Raw genomic sequence first — 21,262 nt, 5'->3', positions numbered from 1 at the left:
AGTAGCTGAGACCACAGGGGCATGCCACCACATCTGGCTAGTATTTAAAATTTTTTTCTAGAGATGGGGTCTCCTTATGTTGCCTAGGCTGGTCTCAAACTCCTGGGCTCAAGCAATCCTCCCACCTCAACCTCCCAAAGTGTGAAGCCACCAAACCTGGCCCCTATTTTCACTTTTGTTGCCAGTGCTTTTGAAATCGTATACAAAAAAATCATTGCCCAGACCAATGTCATAGAGATTTCCCCTATTTTCTTCTAGTAGTTTTATATTTTCAAGTCTTACATTTAAACTTTAATCCATTGTATTAATAAGTAGATTTTTGTATACAGTGAGAGATATGGGTCTAGTTTCATTCTGATACATGCAATGATATTTTGTCTTGATTTTCTTCAAAATCATCTAGAAGAGCAGGGTGGGGATTGGCTGAGGGAAATGGAGGGGTAGAGATGTAACAAGATTGGCCAAGAGTTGATCATTGCTGAAGATGAGTAATGAAAACATGGGTGATCATTGTTCTATTTTTGTGTATGTTTTAATATACAATGTCCATGAACAGTTTCTAAGTTTGATAATATACTGTATTGGCAAAGGTGTAAGGAAACAGACACCCTTACATATTGCTGTTGAAAGTATAACTTGGTACAATCTGCATGGTAAGGATTTTGGCAACATGCATTACAATTATGAGGCCACAAAGCCCTGGATCAGCAAATCTACTTTAAGGACTGTATCCTGTGGGTAGACTCATCCTTGGACAGAGTGATGTATGTATAATTTATACATAATTTGTAGCCAGAGATCAGAAAAAAATCTTTGTGTCCATCAGCAGGACACTGCTGAACTAAATTATGGTCCATTCACACAGTAGGATACTATGCAGTTACTAAAACATATGAGAATGATCTCTAAGATATAGAGTTAAGTGAAAACACAAGGCAAAGAACAGAGTACAGAGTGGGCAACTTTGTGTGTGAAGAAAAAAAAATGGGGAAAAAAACATGTACAGTTGTTTATTTAGGCATAGACTATCTCTGGAAGGGCATTCAGAAAACTGGCCAGGTGTGGCCTCTGCATGGCTGAGGAACTGGGGTGAAAGGGAGCATTTCACTGTTTACCTATGTGCATCTTTTGAATATTTTATTTTTATTTATTTATTTTTAGAGACAGGGTTTCACTCTGTTGCCCAGGCTGCAGTACAGTGGCTCAATCACAGTTCACTGTAACCTCAGACTCCTGGCCTCAAGTGATCCTCCTATGTTGACCTCCCAAAGTGCTGAGATTATAGGCATGAGCCACTACACCTGGCTCTTTTGAATTTATTTTTTACTTTAAAAATTGTCTATACAGACAGTATGTCACTATGTTGCCCAGGCTGGTCTTTAACTCCCAGACTCAAGCAGTTCTCTTGCTTTAGCCTCCCAAAGTGCTACGAGTACAGACCTGAGCCACTGCACCCAGCCTCTCTTTTGAATGTTTAATCATGCAAATATATTTCTTATTTGGAACTATGAATACATTTTGGAACAGACAAAACCCTAAACAATCAATAAACAAAATACTCAAGAAAGGCAAAGGGGAAAGCCTCTCCTGGCTCCCTCGCTGCTCCCCTAAGAGTCCTGCTGCTACCCTCTTCCTTTACTTGGAGATCCCAGGAGGACGGGATGAGGGGGATGTCCAGGGCAGAGCAGTTCCAATTCCTTAACGCTTTGATGAGCCTGTGACAAGGCCTGGACTACACCAAGAGAACAGGGAACCTGGCCTGTGTATGGGCCTTGTGGACCCAACCTGCCCCTCAGCAGTTGATGAGGCCTGACAAAGCCCCTGAACTGGCTCAGTCTCAATCCCAAGAACTAGGTTCTCATCAGGGATTAGATCAGCAGGGACCTGAATAAGAGAGCCACATCTTAGGGCTCCAGAACCCACTGGGCGCTTGAAACTGGAAAGCAGCTGATAAGAGGAAGCCCTTCCTGAGAGCGTGGCAGTCGAACTCCAACTTGGCCGCACACCAGCATTCCCTGGGGGACTTCAGAAGTCCTGTACCCAGGCCACAGCCCAGTCTAGTGAACTCAGAACCTCAGGGGTGGGGCCTTGGTGTTGTTTTCAGGTCTCTCAGGTGATTGCAATGTGCAGTTGAGTTTAAGAGCTAATAAGGGCTGCTGGATCTCACTACCTGGTGATATGGCACAGGCCAAATCCACCCCCGAGAAGCCAGACAGTTTTTGCTCCTGAACGTCAGGTGCCTCCCTTGGCAGGCTAGTGTGAAAGGCCAAGCATGTCTGTGGCAGCCCCACACCCAGTCACATGCAGTGAAGCCAGACTCCTAGACCAGGAGTTGGGGAGAGTGGCAGTATGCCACAGCAGGGACAGGAAGCAGCACCATTTCTCATGGGCACCTCTAGGGACCAGCAAGCAGGTGTGACCAGCTGAAGGGGGGCGGCAAAAGGGGCCAGTTAGGAAAAGAGACGCCCATAGCCAGGGGCAGACCGCTGAGAGCTTCTGCAGAGGTTCAGGATGAGGCCTAAGGGAGGTGGGCCTTGCTGACCATACAAACTGGGGATGAAGCAGGAAAGTGAGACAAAAGTCATGATAACCACAATAAGCAGGTACCAGATGATAGAGGGACATGGGGGACGGAAGGCCCAGTAGAGACTGAAGAACCAAGGGAAGATCTTGGAGGCAGCTTGGTCATTGGTGGAGGTGGCTCCCAGACTAAAGGTGTGGACTAGCAAGGCTCAAGTTTGTGATGCAATGCTAGGGCTATCTGCATTTGCTTTGTGAAAATGCTCATAAGACAGTCAAATGACATCTGACATCACCCTACAGAATGCAAGAATATGTGTCTCCCCAGAAGTCACTAAGGCTGGCATATGGGATGGGACTGGACACTTGAGTCATGAAAATGGAGACAAATGCAAGCATGCAAGCAGTTGAGAAAATATATGCCAATGTCTGATTACCTACCTCCACTAATACAGCATGTCCCGGGGCCAGCTCAAACACCGAAGGCAGGATTCCAAAAGGAGGTTGTTCAACAAAGCCGACAGTTGCAATGGCCTTAAAGAAAAGCAGATTACACAACCGTGTGGAAGAAATTGTAAAAGCCAGTATTCAGATTGCAAACTTCTCTCCTTCAAACGTCCATTTTGCAATGTGAAGGAACTTAAGGATCATCCAGTCACGTGGTAATGCAGAAACTGAGGCTTATTCATTCCTCAAGCATTTACTCAGCCATCACCAGGTACCAGGTGAGGTTCTGAAGGTTAAGGAGAGTAAGTCTTAGAACATCTGTGAAGAGCTGACCACTGGCAGGAGGTACAAGGAACACCATCACCAAGAGATTGGGACACAAAGTGACAGGCATGTGAGAAGGTCTTACTCAGGAGGTGAGCTGAGTGGGCAGGCCCTCCCCTGGGCTCCCAAAGCACATTGTCCTTTCCTTACAGTAACACCCTGTGTCATGGGTACTAGCATATGTGCCTCCAACCCTGACCCACCCCTGGCTACAAGCCCTTAAGTCATGAGAGATGCAGCCCCAGTGCCTACACAAGAAGCCACTTAGCATGCCAGGGACACAAACCCATGCTTACAAGACCCTAGTCAGTAACAGAAAAGGGTGAAATGTCTTTCTTGGAACATCTTGAAATGTCGTCCTCTGGATGTAGCCCCTTGTTTTCTGGGTACAAATAAATATCTTTGTTATGAGAAAAATAATGGTGTGAGCATGCTGATGGATGGTGTCAGTGCTGGGATGCTCTTGGGACTGGTGGAGCAGGGCACTCAGGACAGGATACACAGGGCCTGCCCCCAGCCCAGGCCAACAGGCTCACCGTGAATCCCGGCCCTGGCCTGCATATCTTCCAGTTTTTCAAAGGACTGAAAATGTAGAACTTTATGTAAAATCTCCTTTTTTTTTTTTTTTTTTTTTTTTTTTTTTTTTGAGACAGAGTCTCACTCTGTCACCCAGGCTGGAATGTAGTGGTACGATCTTGGCTCACTGCAAACTCCACCTCCCGGGTTCCAGTGATTCTCCTTCCTCAGCCTCCTGAGTAGCTGGGACTACAGATGCATGCCACCGCACCCAGCTAATTTTTTATTTTTAGTAGAGACAGTGTTTCACCATACTGGTCACGTTGGTCTCGAACTCCTGACCTCAGGTGATCTGCCCAACTCGGCCTCCCAAAGTGCTGGGATTACAGGTGTGAGCCACTGAGCCCAGCCAAATCTCCTTATTTTTAAATGTTGGCTCAAAAAATATTAAGTGCTGTGCCAAATAAATACCAGCAGAATTTGGCCAAAGGGCAGCCAGTTTGTAACCTCTGAACTATTCAGTCATTTGCTACAATAAAGAAGGACTGAATGAGTGAATGCAGTCACATTTGAGCCAGGGCTTAAAGGATAAGAGAGGTGATACCGCTTGCCCAGCGTGGTACAGGTTTTTTTTTTTTTTTTTTTTTTTTTGAGACAGAGTCTCACTTTGTCGCCCAGGCTGGAGTGCAGTGGCACGATCTCAGCTCACTGCAAGCTCCGCCTCCCGGGTTCATGCCATTCTCCTGCCTCAGCCTCCTGAATAGCTGGGACTACAGGCGCGTGCCACCCCACCCAGCTAATTTTTTGTATTTTTTTAGTAGAGACAGGGTTTCACCGTGTTACCTAGGATGGTCTCGATTCCCCGACCTCGTGATCCGCCCGCCTCGGCCTCGCAAAGTGCTTGGATTACAGGTGTGAGCCACTGCGCCCGGCTGTGGTACAGGTATTACTGACATAACCAGGACTGTAACACTGGTCCCCTTATACATCCATTCTCATTCAGGTTGTGGCAGTTGCATAGAGAGTTTACAACACTCTGTGTTCTGCGTGTTTCCAATCATAGGTATACTCTAGCAAGTTCCTCTGGGGGTTATTTCCTTTGATAGATTTGTAATTTTTCCAGTTAGCAACCTGTGATCACTCACCTTGAAACTTAGTGGTGGCCAGCTTGTTTTGGGAATAATGCAGAACCTGCCAACACTGAAACCCACATTTTTGCAGATGAATCTGGTCATCTTGACTCCCCCAATGAGGCAGTAACCACAGTCCAACACCGGTGACACTGTATCCACAGAAGAATATGTGCAAGAGAAACAACAGGTCACTCTGAATGGGCCCTACTGTCATGGTTCTCCTGAGGTCCAGCCAGAGATCAGGACAGCTGGTCCCAGCCCAGCACCCTACGCAGAGAGGATGAGTGGGGACATGTCCTGACCCTGCACCCACTTGGGCTCTGCTCAGGCTGCTGCTAGCCACATGGCAATAGTGCCATGGGACTCTACTCACTCCTGGCTAGAGCAGCAGCAGTCAGTGCCCATTGTGGATTAATGCTCAGCCAGGGCCATCCAGCATGGCCCTTGAGGACTATGGCAGAAGTAAGGGGGATCACAGTCCCAAATTCCAGCCTATGCCCAGCTGGAGAAGCTTGTCACTGAGGGAGCCCAGCTGAAGCCAGCTTTGCTAAGGACGCCTACCCCTACAGCCACGAGGACAACACCTGTTAGGACTCCTCAGGGTGCACAGGCACCTATTCCTTGCTCATTGTGGCACAGGTCCTCTCAGGGGTATTCATAAGTCAGCAAAACCTATGGTGGGGTTAGCTGGACTGTTGGCCTCCTCCTCTGCTGTGAGTCAATCTCCACTGAGAAAACCCAAAAGCAAGCAGGATAATCATGCCTTGACACTGTGGATAGCTACAGAAGCTGCTAGCAGTTTCCTCTGTAGGACCCACGGACCCTGCCCAAGAGAATCAAGCTGCGTGCTGCTACAAAGGGAACGTGAGAGGCAGGCAGTCCTTATGGGGACTCTCCAACCTTAACTGAATCTGTGGGAAGATACGGTGCACACTCACATGTCAGCACGGGGGGTGGCCTCCGGGCCTGCAGGGGGATCAGAAGCGTGTGAGCTGACTGGGTCTCCACTAAAATAAAATCATCAAAATCCCCAAGGCAGTCAGGAAAAAACTGGACAATGTACTGGCAGGTCATTCCAGGAGCCACCATTCCACCTTTTCCTGGGAACATCCCTGTGCATGACAAAAGTGACAAGTGAGGATCCAGGCAGCAGCCAGCCACCAGGGCTTGAGCTCAGCTGGTACAGACCCCAGCCGCGACCAGGGCTGGCTCTGTAAGTGCCTTCTGGGCCACAGCAGTGCTGACGGCAGGATAAGGGCACGCGACGGGAGCAGGCTGAAAGGGTGACAACTCCAGGTAAGCACGCCAGAGCCTGGGGGGAGATGACCCTATCCATCTGGAAAGGTCAGGCGGGGCCATGCCTGGCCCTATGGCTTAGAATTTCTATGGTGGGCAGCAGATACACTTTTGAGATTTCTGAACAGGGGTGACATGATCAGAGTTGTTCTTGAGACAAACACTGTGACACTAAAGTAGGAAGGCTGACTGGGGGCTGCTGCCGGCACTTAAGTGAGGAGTGGAGAGGGCCTGATTGAGGAGAGTGGCAGCACAAGGAGTGGGGAGATGGCAGCACCAGTGCCTGTGTGGAGGCGGTCAGGAGAATGGAGCTGTCAAGGCTCTGAGGACGCATTGCTGGTGGAGCATGAGGGGCCCTCAGGGACTGCTGATGGGGGGAGTCTGGAGCTGGGCTCTGGACTCAGGGCGGGAGTCAGCAACTGGTGGCAAGCTCAGCAAGTGACTTTGAGGCAATCTACACTACTACTGCTACTGCTACTACTACTACTACCACCACCACCACCACCACTACTACTATTACCACCACCACCACTACTACTACTACCAACACTACTACCATCATTACTACCACCACTACTACTACTACCACTACTACTAATACCACCACTACTACTACCACTACTATTACTGAACTTACTGATACTGAACTTACCCAGTCCTAGAGCAAAGTATGGCGTGGAAGGTGGGAGGACTCGCAGGTAGCGACTGGTCGTGGTGGTGTTCTGCAGCGCGATTACCATCTGTTGAAAGGTAAGATGATCTATTTTAGACACCAACACTTACGGACGAAATGATACAATGTTCAGGATTTACTCTAATATGGAAAGGGGGAAGAAGTAGAAATGAAATAGGCTTGGCCACATGTTGGTAATGGTCGAAGCTGGCTGAGGGGTACATGGGGATTCATTACGCCATCCTATGTACTTTTGTTTGTTTTGGGAAGTTTCCATAGTAAAAAATAAAATACAGGCCAGGTGTGGTGGCTCACACCTGTAATCCCAGCACTTTGGGAGGCTGGGGCAAGTGGATCACCTAAGGTCAGAAGTTTGAGACCTGCCTGGACAACGTGAAGAGGCTCTGTCTCCACACACACACACACAAAAATTAGTTTAAAATTTTAAAAATAAATAAATAAAATGCAAGGTAAAAATGAAGGCAGGAATAGATCTGACCTATTGTTTAAAATAATAACTAATATTTATGAGCATCTGCTCTGTGCCTCCTGAACCTCACAACAACCAGGAAATGTGGGAACTGTTTCTATCTCACAGCTGAAGAAACTGGAGTTCAAAGAGGCACCAGTGAGGTTTGAGCCTAGGATATCTGGTTCCAAAGTTTTGCTCACCTCCGCTCTTACTTACTGTCTTCCTCACCACGTATCTCTTTGAACCATTCTTCCCATGGACACGAAAGGTGTTATGGCACCTCTATGTCAGGATGTAATTGGGCCTCTTATGTAACCCATTCACCCCTTTAAACCCCACTTTCTTTTCTCCCACCCCAGATTGGGAGACCACCAAGGGCAAGGTCTAGACCTAACCCTCCAAAGGCACCCAACACAGTGTGTAGCACAGCAATACAGGTACGCTGTTGCGGGAAGTCAGGGACCCTGAACAGAGGCACCGGCTGAAGCCGCACCAGAAGAACATAAATTGTGAAGATTTCATGGACACTTATCACTTCCCCAATCAATACCCTTGTGTTTTCCTATGCCTATCTTTACTTAAATCTCTTAATCCCATCATCTTCTTTGTAAGCTGAGGAGGAGGAATGTCACCTCAGGACCCTGTGATTGTATCAACTGCACAAATTGTTTGTAGAGCATGTGTGTTTGAACAATATGAAATCTGGGCATCTTAAAAAAAGAACAGGATAACAGCGATGTTCAGGTAACAAGAGAGGTAACTTTGAACTGGCCACCGGTGAGCCAGATGGAACAGAGCTATATTTCTCCTCTTTCATAAGCAAATAGGAGAAATATCGCTGAATTCTTTTTCTCAGCAAGGAATATCCCTGAGAGAGAATGCGCCCTGAAGGTAGGCTTATAGAGGGCCCCTTTTAAGGCGTCCAGTCTTTTATGGTCGAAGCCGAAGGGATGAAATAAGCCCCGTCTCCTGTAGTGCTCCCAGGCTTATTAGGACGAGGAGAATTCCCACCTAATTCTGGTCAGACAGGTTATCTGCTCTCAAACCCTGTTCCCTGATAAGATGTTATCAACGACAATGCGTGCTGAAACTTCATTAGCAATTTTAATTTCACCTCATCTGGTGGTCCTGTGATCTCACCCTGCCTCCACTTGCTTTGTGATATTTTATTACTTTGTGAAGTATGTGATCTCTGTGACCCACATCCTATTCATGCACTCCCTCCCCTTTTGAAAATCACTAATAAACCTTGCTGGTTTTACGGCTGGGGGAACATCACGGATCCTGCCAACATGTAATGTCTCCCCTGGACACCCAGCTTTAAATTTCTCTCTCTTGTGCTCTTTCCCTTTATTTCTCAACCCAGTCGAGACATTTAGGAAATAGAAAAGAACCCACGTTAAACATCGGGATTGGGTTCTCCCAATAGTACACATCTTTTGTTAATGTTTTGTGACATGTTACACTAGAAAACAATGTATAAATTATAACATGACAGAAGCCATGTTTCCATCACCCAGCTTAAGAAATAAAACATTACAGATAAAGTTGAAATCCTCTACCAGCGCCCCCCCACCAGATAAAAATCGACATAAATATGAAGTATGTCTTCATATTTTTATTTATAGGTTTGTATTCCTAAATCAGCATTTACATCCATTTTTGGCCAACACTACATATTACACCAATCCACCTGTGAAACAGCTGGTGGGAACTAGGGTGTGAGCACCATGGGATGGTATCGCCATAATTACCAAGGCTTTCACTAGTGGTCAGCTGAAATGAGGAGCAGGTGGAAGGCCAGGCAGTGAAACATGGTAGCTGTGGCGGCTGCAAGGTTTGGGACAGTGATCATTATAAGGACTGTGGCACGGGCTGGCTTTCCTTAACAGCACTGGAAGCTTTGGAGGAAAAAAAATAATAGGCTTAGGAAAGCCAACTGCCAACTCAAGGCCTGCTGTGAAGACATTCCTTGCATTCCTGGGTTTCAAAGAATTGACTCCGTGTGTGTGTGTGTGTGTGTGTGTGTGTGTGTGTGTGTGTGTGTGTGTGTGTGTGTGTTGTTCCTTACTGTTTGGTTTGGTTTGCTGTTTCTTACCTAGTATTTCTGCACCTATGTTCTTAAGCAAGACTGTTATATGTTTTTATTTGGTGTCAAGGTAATTAGGCTTATTACATAATAACGATGGTACATTCCCTCTTTTTCTAGTCTCTGAAACAGTTTCATAAATAGAGAATAGCTTGAATGTTTCATAGTCTGTACCCGCAAAATGATCTGGGCCTGGTGTTTCTTTTTGTGGAAAGTTTTTTGTTTTTTTTAAGTTGTTTTCTTCTAAGTTGGATAGCCACATGGTTTAAAGAGTCAGAGTTCGACAAGGTTTTGAAAATAGAAATACCGCCCTCTTCCCCGGCCCCACCCTGCCATTTCCCACTCCCCAAAGATAAACACTTTTTCCTCCTTTAGCTGATTATTTTGGTATTTATTTCCATGTCTCCAAATAGTATACTAGTTTTGTTCAGTTTTAGGTATTAGTTATGGATGGAGGATATGGATAGTCTCTCTTCCGTCTCCCATATCTGACTCACCATATGACATGCCCTTCCTATTCCCCATCTTTCCAGTCTAGTTATATCATACTACTGGTTAGATTAGTAATTCATGTTATATTCAAGTTACTAAGTAATGCTATTCACAGTTGAGCACGAGGTCATTCCTTTCCCTGCCTTGTACAATTTTTGGTTTTCCTGGAGTAAATAATCAACTAATTATTTTGTTTGCTTTGTACTTACCAATAATTCAATCCTTCTCCACCACCCGACGAATATCTCCCCCAAATATCCAGATGTATCAGGGACTCTTCCCAACGTCATCTTCATAAATCTACCTCTCATAGAGCCTTCTGGCCTCTTCTAATCTGGGCTAGTTGTCCACTACACCTACTGCTATCATATAGGATAACTTCTGTAGCAGTTTTAAGACACATCCATAAGTTCTTTGACACTGTTCTCATGAGAGATGAAGTCTAGGCTGGACACTGGCTCACACCTGTAATCCTAGCACTTCAGGAGGCTGAGGCAGGTGGATTGCTTGAGCTCAGGAGTTTGAGACCACCTGGGCAACACAGCAAAAACTCTTCTGTACAAAATATACAAAAATTAGCCAGGTGTGGTGGCATGCACCTGTAGCCCCAGCTTCTCGGGAGGCTGAGTTGGGAGGAGTTGCTTGAGCCCAGGAGGCAGAGGTTGCAGTGAGCCAAGATCATGCCACTGCACTCCAGCCTGGGCAACAGCCAGACCTTATTTCAAAAAAAAAAAAAGGTTTAAAAAAAAAGAGATGAAGTCTACATATCTTCCCTTGAATCTGGACCAACCTTACTGATTTGTTTGTAATCTACAGCATGCAAAGAATGTAGTGCTGTGCAACTTACAAAATTAGGTCATAAAATGTGATGCAATCTCCTTCTTGCTTGCTAGGATACTCACTTAGAAGTGCAGATCCTTGGCCAGGTACAATGGCTCACACCTGTAATCCCAGGACTTTGGGAGCCCGAGGCAGGTGAATCATCTGAAGTCAGGAGTTCAACACCAGCCTGGGCAACATGGCAAAACCCTCTCTCTACCAAAAATATAAAAAATTAGCCAGGTGTGGTGGTGCATACCTGTAATCCCAGCTACTTGGGAGGCTGAAGTGGGAGAATTGCTTGAACCCAAGAGGCAGAGGTTGCAGTGAGCCAAGATCTTGCAACTGTACTCCAGCCTGGGCAACAGAGCAAGATTCCATCTCGGAAAAAAAAAAAAAAAAAAGTGCAGATACTCACTTGCATGTCATGTAAAAGTCTGATTAACCTGAGATTGCCATACTATAAGGAAGCCCAGCCCACATAGAGAAGCTATGTGGTGTAGACAGATGTTCTGGTAGACAGCCTCAGCAGTCTATCTACAACAGCATCAGCAGCATCAACCCCACCTTTTATGTCACTCCTAAGCACTGACTCTCTCCAGCAATGGCCTCAGACATTGTGGAACAAGCCATTCCCATTGTGCTCTGTCTGAATTTTTTACCCAAGGAATTTGTAAACATGATAAAATGATTGTTTTAAGTTGCTGAGCTTTGGGAAATTTTGCTTTGCAGCAATATTAACTGCAAAATCTCTTAAGAGTTATTAACCTGGAGATTTCCTTCACCTCTCCCCTATGTTGGATCTCTTGGTACCACATTCTATGCCTTTCTCTTCTTTGGTTTCCTCATTTCTATTAGAGAAGAATGTTCCCTGGGAGGCTCCTGAGAAAGGGTACATGGGACATAAATTTTTTTTTTTTTTTTTTTTTTTTTGAGACTGAGTCTGGCTCTGTCGCCCAGGCTGGAGTGCAGTGGCCGGATCTCAGCTCACTGCAAGCTCCGCCTCCCGGGTTTACGCCATTCTCCTGCCTCAGCCTCCCGAGTAGCTGGGACCACAGGCGCCCGCCACTTCGCCCGGCTAGTTTTTTGTATTTTTTAGTAGAGACGGGGTTTCACCCTGTTAGCCAGGATGGTCTCGATCTCCTGACCTCGTGATCCGCCCGTCTCGGCCTCCCAAAGTGCTGGGATTACAGGCTTGAGCCACCGCGCCAGGCCGGGACATAAATTTTTAAGGACTGAAAATCTGTAATGTTTTTATCCTTACACTTTATAGTTTATCTGGGTAAATAACTGTTATGAACATCAAAGGGATGAGAAGTAGGCAAAGATCAGAGGAAAGACTGTTCCATGGCAGTCTATGTCTACCTCATCTACAGCCTCAGGATCTCCAGGCTCTGAGCACAGGCTTCCACAGCAGGCATCTGCAAGCCCTGAAGAAGAATATCTTCCATATGTCCATGAGCAGCTCTCCCTTTTCCCTATTCTACTCCCTGACATGATTTTAGCTCCCTTCCTCTGGGTGTTTGCCAGCTTCTACAACTGTCCTTAAAATGTGATGGCCAGACACAGAAGTCCCAGACACAGAAGAAGTGCAAAAGACAACACATTACTGTTAAGTCCATGGAGTAAGCAAAATGCTTCCTCTAATGTTCAGCATGTAGAGCTACCATATTGGTCTGCTTTTTGCCATGAGTGGTTGAGACATTCCTAAAGAATTATGGATATGCAAGTGTTCTTTAAACTGTAAAGTGCAATCCGTGTGTGTGTGAAGGGATTGTTATCATTAGGCCTAGTTGTCTTTGCACCTGGTGAGCAGAGTTGGCGACGGCTAAGCTTGGTCTCGACCTGATTCCCCAAGATGGTGGGAGGCTTTTAAAAGAAAGAAACTGGGAAAAAGGAACGCAGAAAGTCTCTGCTCTTGCAGGCATTATTGGATGTACTGTTAAGACGTAGAGGACGGTAAGAAGGAAAGGGGGTTCAAATATGTATATGTATTTGCTTACGGCTCAAAAAGAAACAATGGAAGAACACAAACTAATAGAAATAGTTACCTATAGATATCAGGAAAGTATAAGAAAGAGGAGGAGATAGGAATCAAAGTTAGAGGGAAAGTTTTGTTTCTGTTTTTTAAATGGAAAATCAAGCTAATAAATGTAAATGGAATAATAAAATTAGAAATTACCATTTTGTAAGCCCTTTGGCAGTCATCTAGGCTGTTAACTATTAAGTGCAAGTTTGATAAGAACTTTATAGGGAATGAATCAGACTTTCAACACCTGATGCCATTCATAACTGACCATGGGAAACCCAGATCCCACGCTTCCTCCTGATGCCATTCATAACTGACCATGGGAAACCCAGATCCCACGCGTCCTCCTAATGGAATGCAATAAGAAATACACAGTACCACCAAAGAAGTATTCTTGTCAAAAAAGAGGAAAAGTGGAACTTGAATCTCATCAAATCTCTCTATATAATGACCAGTTTGTGGAAAATACGGAAGATAAAAGAACACGTTTAAAGTCACCACAATAATGCAATTAGCCAAATCCAGGGTGTATGGAATTGCAGTTTCTTCAACAAATAAATGGCATTTTTAAAAAGCAAGAGGTGGGAGAGGAATTATTATCAACTAAAGGAGAATTAAGAGGTACTTTAATCAAATGCAATGTTTAGATTTCTGATGCAAAGAAACCAAATATAAATTGACTTTTGTTTAAAACAAATGAAGATCAGACATAGATGGATATTAGTTGATATTAAGGAATCATTATTAATATGGCTGGGGGTGACAGTGGTACTATGGTTACTTTTTAAAACGCTTATCTGTTAGGGATACTAATTGATGTATTAACTGAAGAATGACGTGATATCATATTTTCCTTACATGACTCCAGCACATACATGTGCATATAGACGCACACATGAAGAGGTTGTGGGAGTAATAGATAAAACCACATTGGCAAAATGTAGATAACTGTTGAAGCTGTATGTTGGGCACATGAGGAGTTGTTAGAGTCTTTTCCCTAGTTTTGTGTACAGTTGAAAATTTCCATAATAAAGACTTTTTAAAAATAAGAAAGCAGATGGGGTGGGAGCTGTAAAGAAATGAACGTCTACCTCATAAACTGGACCAATTTCATAATCTGTGAAAAACCCAATTGGTGGCTTAGCTAGAAACACTGGAGTATCAGCACAACTGTGGGATGAGAAAAGAGGGAGAAGGTTGTTAGTTTCATCCATACAATGAAATAGTAGGCAGTGACTGATTAATGTAAAAATAAATACATAAAGGTCATCAAAGACATTCACAATATGCCATTTGTTGGGGTTTTCTTGGATCTTATTGTTAATGCAGATTATAAAATAATTTTACAGTATGATCCAATCTTTATGAAGACATATTTCGTTTTCAATATGCACAGGAAAAACTCTACATGTTTAAACACTAATAGGTAACTGGGTTTTTAATGTAGGTATCTCAAATATTTGTCTTCTCTAATCTTTTCCTCTCCTCTCCTCTCCTCTCCTCTCCTCTCCTCTCCTCTCCTCTCCTCTCCTCTCCTCTCCTCTCCTCTCTTCTCTTCTCTTCTCTTCCCAACAGGGTCTCACTCCGTCACCTAGGCTAGAGTACAGTGGCACAATCCTGGCTCACTGCAGCCTCTACATCGCTGTGCTCAGGTGATCCTCCCACTTCCACCTCCCAAGTGGCTGGGATCACAGGTGCATGCCACCACGCCCAGCTAGTTTTTGTATCTAATTTTCCTTAATAAAAAAAATTAGAGGTCTAATAAAGAAATGTTAATAGTTTTAGGCTTATTAAAATTATGAACCCATGAAGCAACTCATTACTTTCATAAGGACAATTACTTATATATAGGCAAAGCACTCTTAAAGAAAAATCACAGTTTACACTAATTATTTATAATTAATCAAATTTCAAATGCTGTTATTATTCAAGACCTATGCCTCTAATGGGATTGCTTCCATTTGACCCAGATTCCTCCAATGTAAATAAAAGGCCAACACCAACCCCTATTTCTCAAGACCCCTGGCAGGTCAGAAAAGCATAAACCCAGGACTCTGGAGAAGGTCCAAAGGCCACACCAGTAGGTGACCCTGCAGCCCTGCTCTGTTCTGATACTGCTACTCTGCCTCGAAAGTCTAGGGACCTCTACAGCCAGACCAAACAGAGGACCATCTAGGTTAACTCTAAAGAGGCAGGTTTTCTGAGAGTTCAAGTCAGGGAAAGGCATACCTCTGTTCTGGCTCTGTACTCTGGAATTCTCCTATCCGTGCTGGCTTCTTTGGAGGAAAAACAAGAGACTTGCCTCCATATGGAGTGTTAGGAGGAAAAAAACGGGGGTTTTTTAGGAAGTGATTCCGACTCTCCATTCTGGCAAGCAGAAGTCGGTCTAGTTCTCTCTGTGGCACACGTAAGTGGTTCATCCAGTTTTTATTCTTGGGTTGACTTGCTTTCTTTGAAACATACAAAAGCATAGAGTCAATGACAGGCAAAGGGACTGTGCATGTTGACATCTTGACCAATTGCATGACCCATAGATGGCCAACAGAAGCTCTACTCTATTTCACGATGGATTCATCACAGCTTCTCATGTCATCTGAATGCCTCCCCCTTCATTGCCTCTCTGTCCCCCCAAACACTGCTGTGCACAGGCTTCCAAACTGACCTTGAGAGGTTCTCTGGTCCTTTGTTTGGCCTTAGGAGTTAAACTCCACGTCAGGCTGTCCACAGTGTGGTCTAACTCATCTTCGAACTCAGCAAGCTTCTTCCTGCATGAATCTTCAAGCTTCTTGTTTAGCTCTTTCTTTGGGACGGAACGCTTCTCACAGCTAAATGTCAGTTTGGAACATCCTGGTAGGGAGATGCCTACAGCATCAAGGGAACAAATTGAATTACTGTAGCAAGGTGAGGAGGTGGGCATTCCTAAGATGCCCAAATAAAACCACCAAAGCCACAGTTAGCTTGATCTTTCTCTAAACTTTCACATTTACCACACTAGCTATAATTGCTCTTCAACATATGAATTACTCCTGGAACTTATTCTATGTATTCGAAATGGCCAGGCATGGTGGCTCACACCTATCATCCTAGCACTTTGGGAGGCCAAGGTGGGAGCATCGCTTGAGCCCAGGAGTTGACACCAGACTTGGCAACACAGTGAGAGTAAGACCCCATCTCTACCAAAAATAAATGGAAAAATGTGCTGAGTGTGGTAGTGCATGCCTGTGGCCCCACATGCCCAGGAGGCTGAGTGGGGAGAATCACTTCAGCCCAGGAGGCCAAGGCTGCGGTGAGTTATGGTTATGTTCTGTGCTCCAGCCTGGGCAACAAAGCAAGACTCGGTCTCAAAAACAAACAAACAAACAACAACCAAAGTTAGGACTAGAGTGTCAGAATATTTTCCGACACGGTCAAAGAACATGAGTAGACCACTGTCACACACACATGCATGTACACACACCCCACACATGAGCACACTTTCTGAAGATCTCACATGTAGACACACCCCATACACGAACTTTCTGAAGAGCCCACAGAAGGAATGAAAGTTTGTATGAGCTTTTTACACCCTTAAGATCATCCCCCGTCCCCTGGCTGAGCGCAGCGGCTCACGCCTGTAATCCTGGCAATTTGGGAGGCTGAGGCAGGTGGATCACTTGAGGTCAGGAGGTCAAAACCAGCCTGGCCAACATGGTGAAACCCTGTCTCTACTAAAAATACAAAAAAAATTATCCAGGCATGATGGAGGGCACCTGTAATCCCAGTTACTCAGGAGGCTGAGTCTGAGGCAGGAGAATTGCTTGAACCCAGAAGGCAGAGGTTGCAGTAGATCACGCCACTGTACTCAAGCCTGGGTGACAGAGCAAGACTCCGTCTCAAGACAAAAGAAAAAGAAAAAGAAAATCCCTCTCAAAGGTTAAATGAGAGCATTCATTGCTAGCAATAATGCAATCAAATGGATACCATCATAAATCTCTTAGCACAATGCCTGGTTACTTCTCAATACGTGTTAGCCCTATTCTTACTGACCTGCATAAGATAGTGAGTTTCTAACTAACTTTAAAATACTAAGTGGCGGCCAGGCACAGTGGCTCATGCCTATAACCCAGCACTTTGGGAGGCCGAGGCAGGTGGATCACCTAAGGTCAGGAGTTCGAGACCAGCCTGACCAGTATGGAGAAACACCATCTCTACTAAAAATACACAATTAGCTGGGCACAGTGGCGCATACCTGTAATCCCAGCTACTTGGGAGGCTGAGGCAGGAGAATCACTTGAACCTGGGAGACGGAGGTTGCGGTGAGCCGAGATCATGCCATTGCACTCCAGCCTGGGTGACAAAAGCGAAACTCTGCCTCAAAAAAAAAAAAAAAAAAAAAAAAAAAAAAAAAAAAAAAACTAAGTGGCTTAGTACTCCATGACACTTGATTCTGCTACCTCTTTCTTGCCTTACTTCCCTATGCAGCTCAGACCATCAGTGGAACTCTCCCTAGGAGCACCCTCAATTTTCTAGATCCCAATCTTCCCACCCCAAACACCTTCTCAGCCCCAGAAAATCAAACAGTCCCTCAACCGGAGCTGTGGGAGAGCTTGTCTTCTGAGCCCAGCATGCTAGGCTATCCTGATATCTGTCCACAGAATCCACGTAGGGACTTCTCCCTATCCACGTAGGGACTCTTCCAAAAGTCTAACTCCCTGCTTAAGCCCACATCACAGCCTCCCACCCCACTCATTCTCAGAATATCTTGCCTCCCATATCACAGGAAACTGGCCCAATGTCACATACATGTGCATACCCTCTCTGCCTCTCTACCTAGCCTTCCCTATATTCTGAGAGGATGAGAAGCTGCACTCTTCATGCATGGGAAAACCCATAGGTCCATGTTCCAACTCATCAGGAACATGCTCCCTTGCTTATCTATGTCTTCAGTTTTTCCTTCTCTTGGTTTTTCAACTACAACTCCAAACACTTACATAACTCTTGGTGTTGGGCAGCAGATGTGGGCATCATAGTCCACATGGAGAAGACTGGGCTTCAGTCATACAGGCTGGGGAGCACTAGTGAGAAACTGGCATGCTCAGATGCTCAGATTTGACTTTCCCAACAGTCACCATCGAAATTAAAGAAAAGGGGGAAAAAAACCTCTGAGCAAGGAAATGGCAGCAGAGGTGGCCAGTGTGGCCCTGCTACTGCAGAACTTCCCCCAAATGATATCAGAGGTGCTGAGAGCACAGAAGCATTACCTTTAGGTGCAGGGTGAAACGGCACTGTATCGGTGTAGTAATCTTCTGGGGAGATCAAACGATGTTTCCGTAGCAACTCGCTGTCTATACACCATCTGAAGACACTCTTCACTTCATAGAAGGGAAGGGGAGAACAAGGTGTTTCCAGACAGACTGACCTTGAAGAACCCACACCCAAACTTTCTTCATCCTCCAAGTCTAAACTATCTAACAAAATTCCTTCTCAGAACCCTGTGGGAATGTTGAGATTTAAGAAGCTAATCAAGTATCTATCAGCCACTTACAAGAGGCCAACCATTGGGCAAAGCTGTGTTGTATTATCTGAGCTAAAATACTGTTGCAGAGAAGTCTACAAGAAAACAGGATTATGAGAAATACGGTAGATTGAATAAATGGTCCCAATTCTTCATTCCTGTCTGTATCCAGGCCCTTGACTGTGTAACTCTGCAGTGCCTGCTACTAGAAATAGTGCACTTCTTCACCCCTGACTGTGGCCATGTGACGTGCTTTGGCCAATGAGATGTTGGCAAAGGCTTGAAATGCACTTGTGCAGCTGAGCCTTCCCTCTTGTGGCTTTGCCATCATTGTGACAAGAGCTTCCCTGTCCCTTCATCTTAGACCCCAGAGGGAATCCAGAGCAGACCTGAGCCTGACCTACACAAGGAGACACGCCTAGCTGGACCCACAGCTTAGAGCCAGTCCAGCCAGCCAAGCCCAGCCAGCTCGGCCAATTCCCCACTGACCTGCAGACACAGGAGAGAGAAAATCTCAAGAGAGGGAAGGTGATAATTAACGTCTATGGGTGATGAGCCCAGAAATAGTAGCTTTTTATAACATATTTTTATAACATATAAATAACATTATTTATAAGCATTCCAAAGAATTAAAACTAGCAATGGCTACCTTTGGCAAGTGGACTGAGGTTGGAGAGGTGAGGTGGAAAAGGCTTTTTTAAAAATAGACTTTATTTTTTAGACCAGTTGTAGGTTTGCAGCAAAATTGAGAGGAAGGTGCAAAGATTCCCCATATACCTCCTGCATGCACAACGTTCCCCATTATCAACATCCCCCACCAGAGTGATACATTTGTTACTCCTGAAGAACCTACATGGACACATTACTATCACCCGAAGCCCTTGTTTACATTACAGGTCACTCTTGGTGGTGTACATTCTGTGCATTTGTGCAAATTTATAATGCATAGGTGGAGGCTTTTTATTCTTCATTAGAAGTTCTTCTAAACTATTTGATTTTTAAAAGCCATATGTATTTATTACTTTGATAAAAATTAAAGAAAAAATAGGAAGAATATAAGACATTTTCAGCTTTTACACAGTTTTATTGTCACTTATCAATTCTTGATAGGCAATGCCAGCCTGGGAGTGGGCATTTCCACACTGTAAACAAGAGAGCCACTTAGCCGCCCGCATCGGTCCTGGCCTCAGGTAGGGGACAGTGCAGCCACGCTCAAGAGCAAGCGGCTGTGTCCAGTTTTGCGGGGCAACCTAGAGCACCAGAAAGTAGTGTCACACAGGGGATCAGGACTGGGCAGAGACAGCACTGAAAAATCTCATTCCCCTTCATCCCATCCCTCAACAGATGTCTCCAGGCAAGAAGATATGGGAGTGTTTGTAAGAGTGAATGGAGTAAGCAAATATTACCAGGTGAGCTTTTGGATATTCTTAGGGATGTATAATTTAAGTATACTTCACAATATTTCAGATACATCAAGAGGAACAAAGAATAATACAGTGAATATCCATGTACCCATAAGTCATTGCTAAGACAGTTAACCCCCACCATATTTTGAAGTTACAAATTCTTAAAAACAAAACTTCGCCTGGCCAACATGGTGAAACCCCGTCTCTAAAAAAACAAAAACCAAAAAACAAAACTTCTGCATGTCTTAAATATAACATGTCATATGTCATCACACCTATGTGATCCATGTAGTTCTAATCATCGATTCTTACTGCTTTTTAGTATACGATAGACAATAACCTACCTGTCCATTCCTCTAATGAGGCACCCCTGAGCTGTCTTCAGGTGTTTGCTATTTCAAGCTTCTGAATACATTTTCTTGTCTGTACATACAAGAAGCTCCCAACTGGACTTGTTGTCACCAGCGAGGCCCACAAAAGGCAGTGGTCTCGCCCACTGACCTTCACCCCTTTCCCTGACGTCATCATCATCATTCAGTGTGAAAGGACATCCCTCTGGCTTTAATTTGCTGATCAGTAAGGATGAGCATTTTTATTTATTTTTCCATTTCTGCAAATTCCCATTCATGGGTTTTGCTCTTTCCTAAGTGAGCTGTTTGCCACTTTCTTATTGACTCCTAATTCTTCATGTATTCTGGATACTAAATCTGTTCGTTATATTTGCTTTTGTGTATTTTGTTTTCACTTTTTTTTAAGGTGAAAGCAAGTTTATTAAGAAAGTAAAGGAATAAAAGAATGGCTACTCTATAGGCAGAGCAGCCTGTTTTTATTTTTTATTTCAAAATAAAGAAGTTTAAAATGTAATGCAGTTGGCTGGGCATGGTGGCTCACGCCTGTAATCTCAGCACTTTGGGAGGCCGAGGAGGGCAGATCACTTGAGGTCAAGAGTTCGAGACCAGCCTGGCCAACATGGTAAAACCACACCTCTATTAAAAATATAAAAATTAGCCAGGCGTGGTGGCGCACGCCTATAATCCCAGCTACTCAGGGGGCTGAGGCAGGAGAATCACTGAACCCGGGAGAGAGAGGTTGCAGTGAGCCAAGACTGAGCCACTGCACTCCAGCCTGGGCAACAGAGTGAGACCCTGTCTCAAAAAACAAAAACCAAAAACCACTAAATTTAACTACATTAATTTTTTTTGTTTGTTTTTTGGAGACAGGGTCTCGCTCTGTTGCTCAGGCTGCAGTGTGGTGGCGCAATCTCAGCTTATTACAACCTCCACCTCCCTAGCTCAGGTGATCCTCCCATCTCAGCCTGCCAAGTAGCTGGGAGGCGCATGACACCACACTCAGCTATTTGTGTGTGTGTGTGTATATATATATATTTTTTGTATAGAGATGAGGTTTCACCATTTTGCCCAGGCTGGTCTCAAACTCCTGGGCTCAAGTGATCCACCCAACTTGGTCTCCCGAAGTGCTGGAATTACAGGTGTGAGCCAGCATGATCAGCCTGAATTTCTTAATGTTTTCTTCACTATTTGGGCTTTTAGGA

At 44.8% G+C, this 21,262-nt stretch overlaps 1 protein-coding gene across 2 annotated transcripts in view; it reads right to left on the bottom strand.

Annotated features, from left to right (window-relative positions):
• DLEC1 (DLEC1 cilia and flagella associated protein) overlaps positions 1 to 21,262 on the bottom strand; it is a 66,581-nt gene that overhangs the window by 31,380 nt on the left and 13,939 nt on the right. Inside the window, exons 3-10 of one of the 2 annotated variants that reach the window (XM_050780276.1) lie at positions 18,051 to 18,161; positions 15,473 to 15,672; positions 15,040 to 15,260; positions 13,902 to 13,980; positions 6,889 to 6,976; positions 5,879 to 6,052; positions 4,953 to 5,089; positions 2,962 to 3,054 (exon numbers count right to left, since the gene is read on the bottom strand). In XM_050780276.1, the coding sequence (XP_050636233.1) occupies positions 2,962 to 3,054; positions 4,953 to 5,089; positions 5,879 to 6,052; positions 6,889 to 6,976; positions 13,902 to 13,980; positions 15,040 to 15,260; positions 15,473 to 15,672; positions 18,051 to 18,161 (1,103 nt within the window). The remainder of the gene's footprint in view (positions 1 to 2,961; positions 3,055 to 4,952; positions 5,090 to 5,878; positions 6,053 to 6,888; positions 6,977 to 13,901; positions 13,981 to 15,039; positions 15,261 to 15,472; positions 15,673 to 18,050; positions 18,162 to 21,262) is intronic. The other variant, XM_050780277.1, reaches the window with a different exon arrangement.

This window comes from Macaca thibetana, chromosome 2, assembly GCF_024542745.1.
Source record: "Macaca thibetana thibetana isolate TM-01 chromosome 2, ASM2454274v1, whole genome shotgun sequence".
In the NCBI taxonomy this organism is placed as follows: domain Eukaryota; kingdom Metazoa; phylum Chordata; class Mammalia; order Primates; family Cercopithecidae; genus Macaca; species Macaca thibetana.
This window is presented reverse-complemented; position numbering and strand designations above follow the sequence as displayed.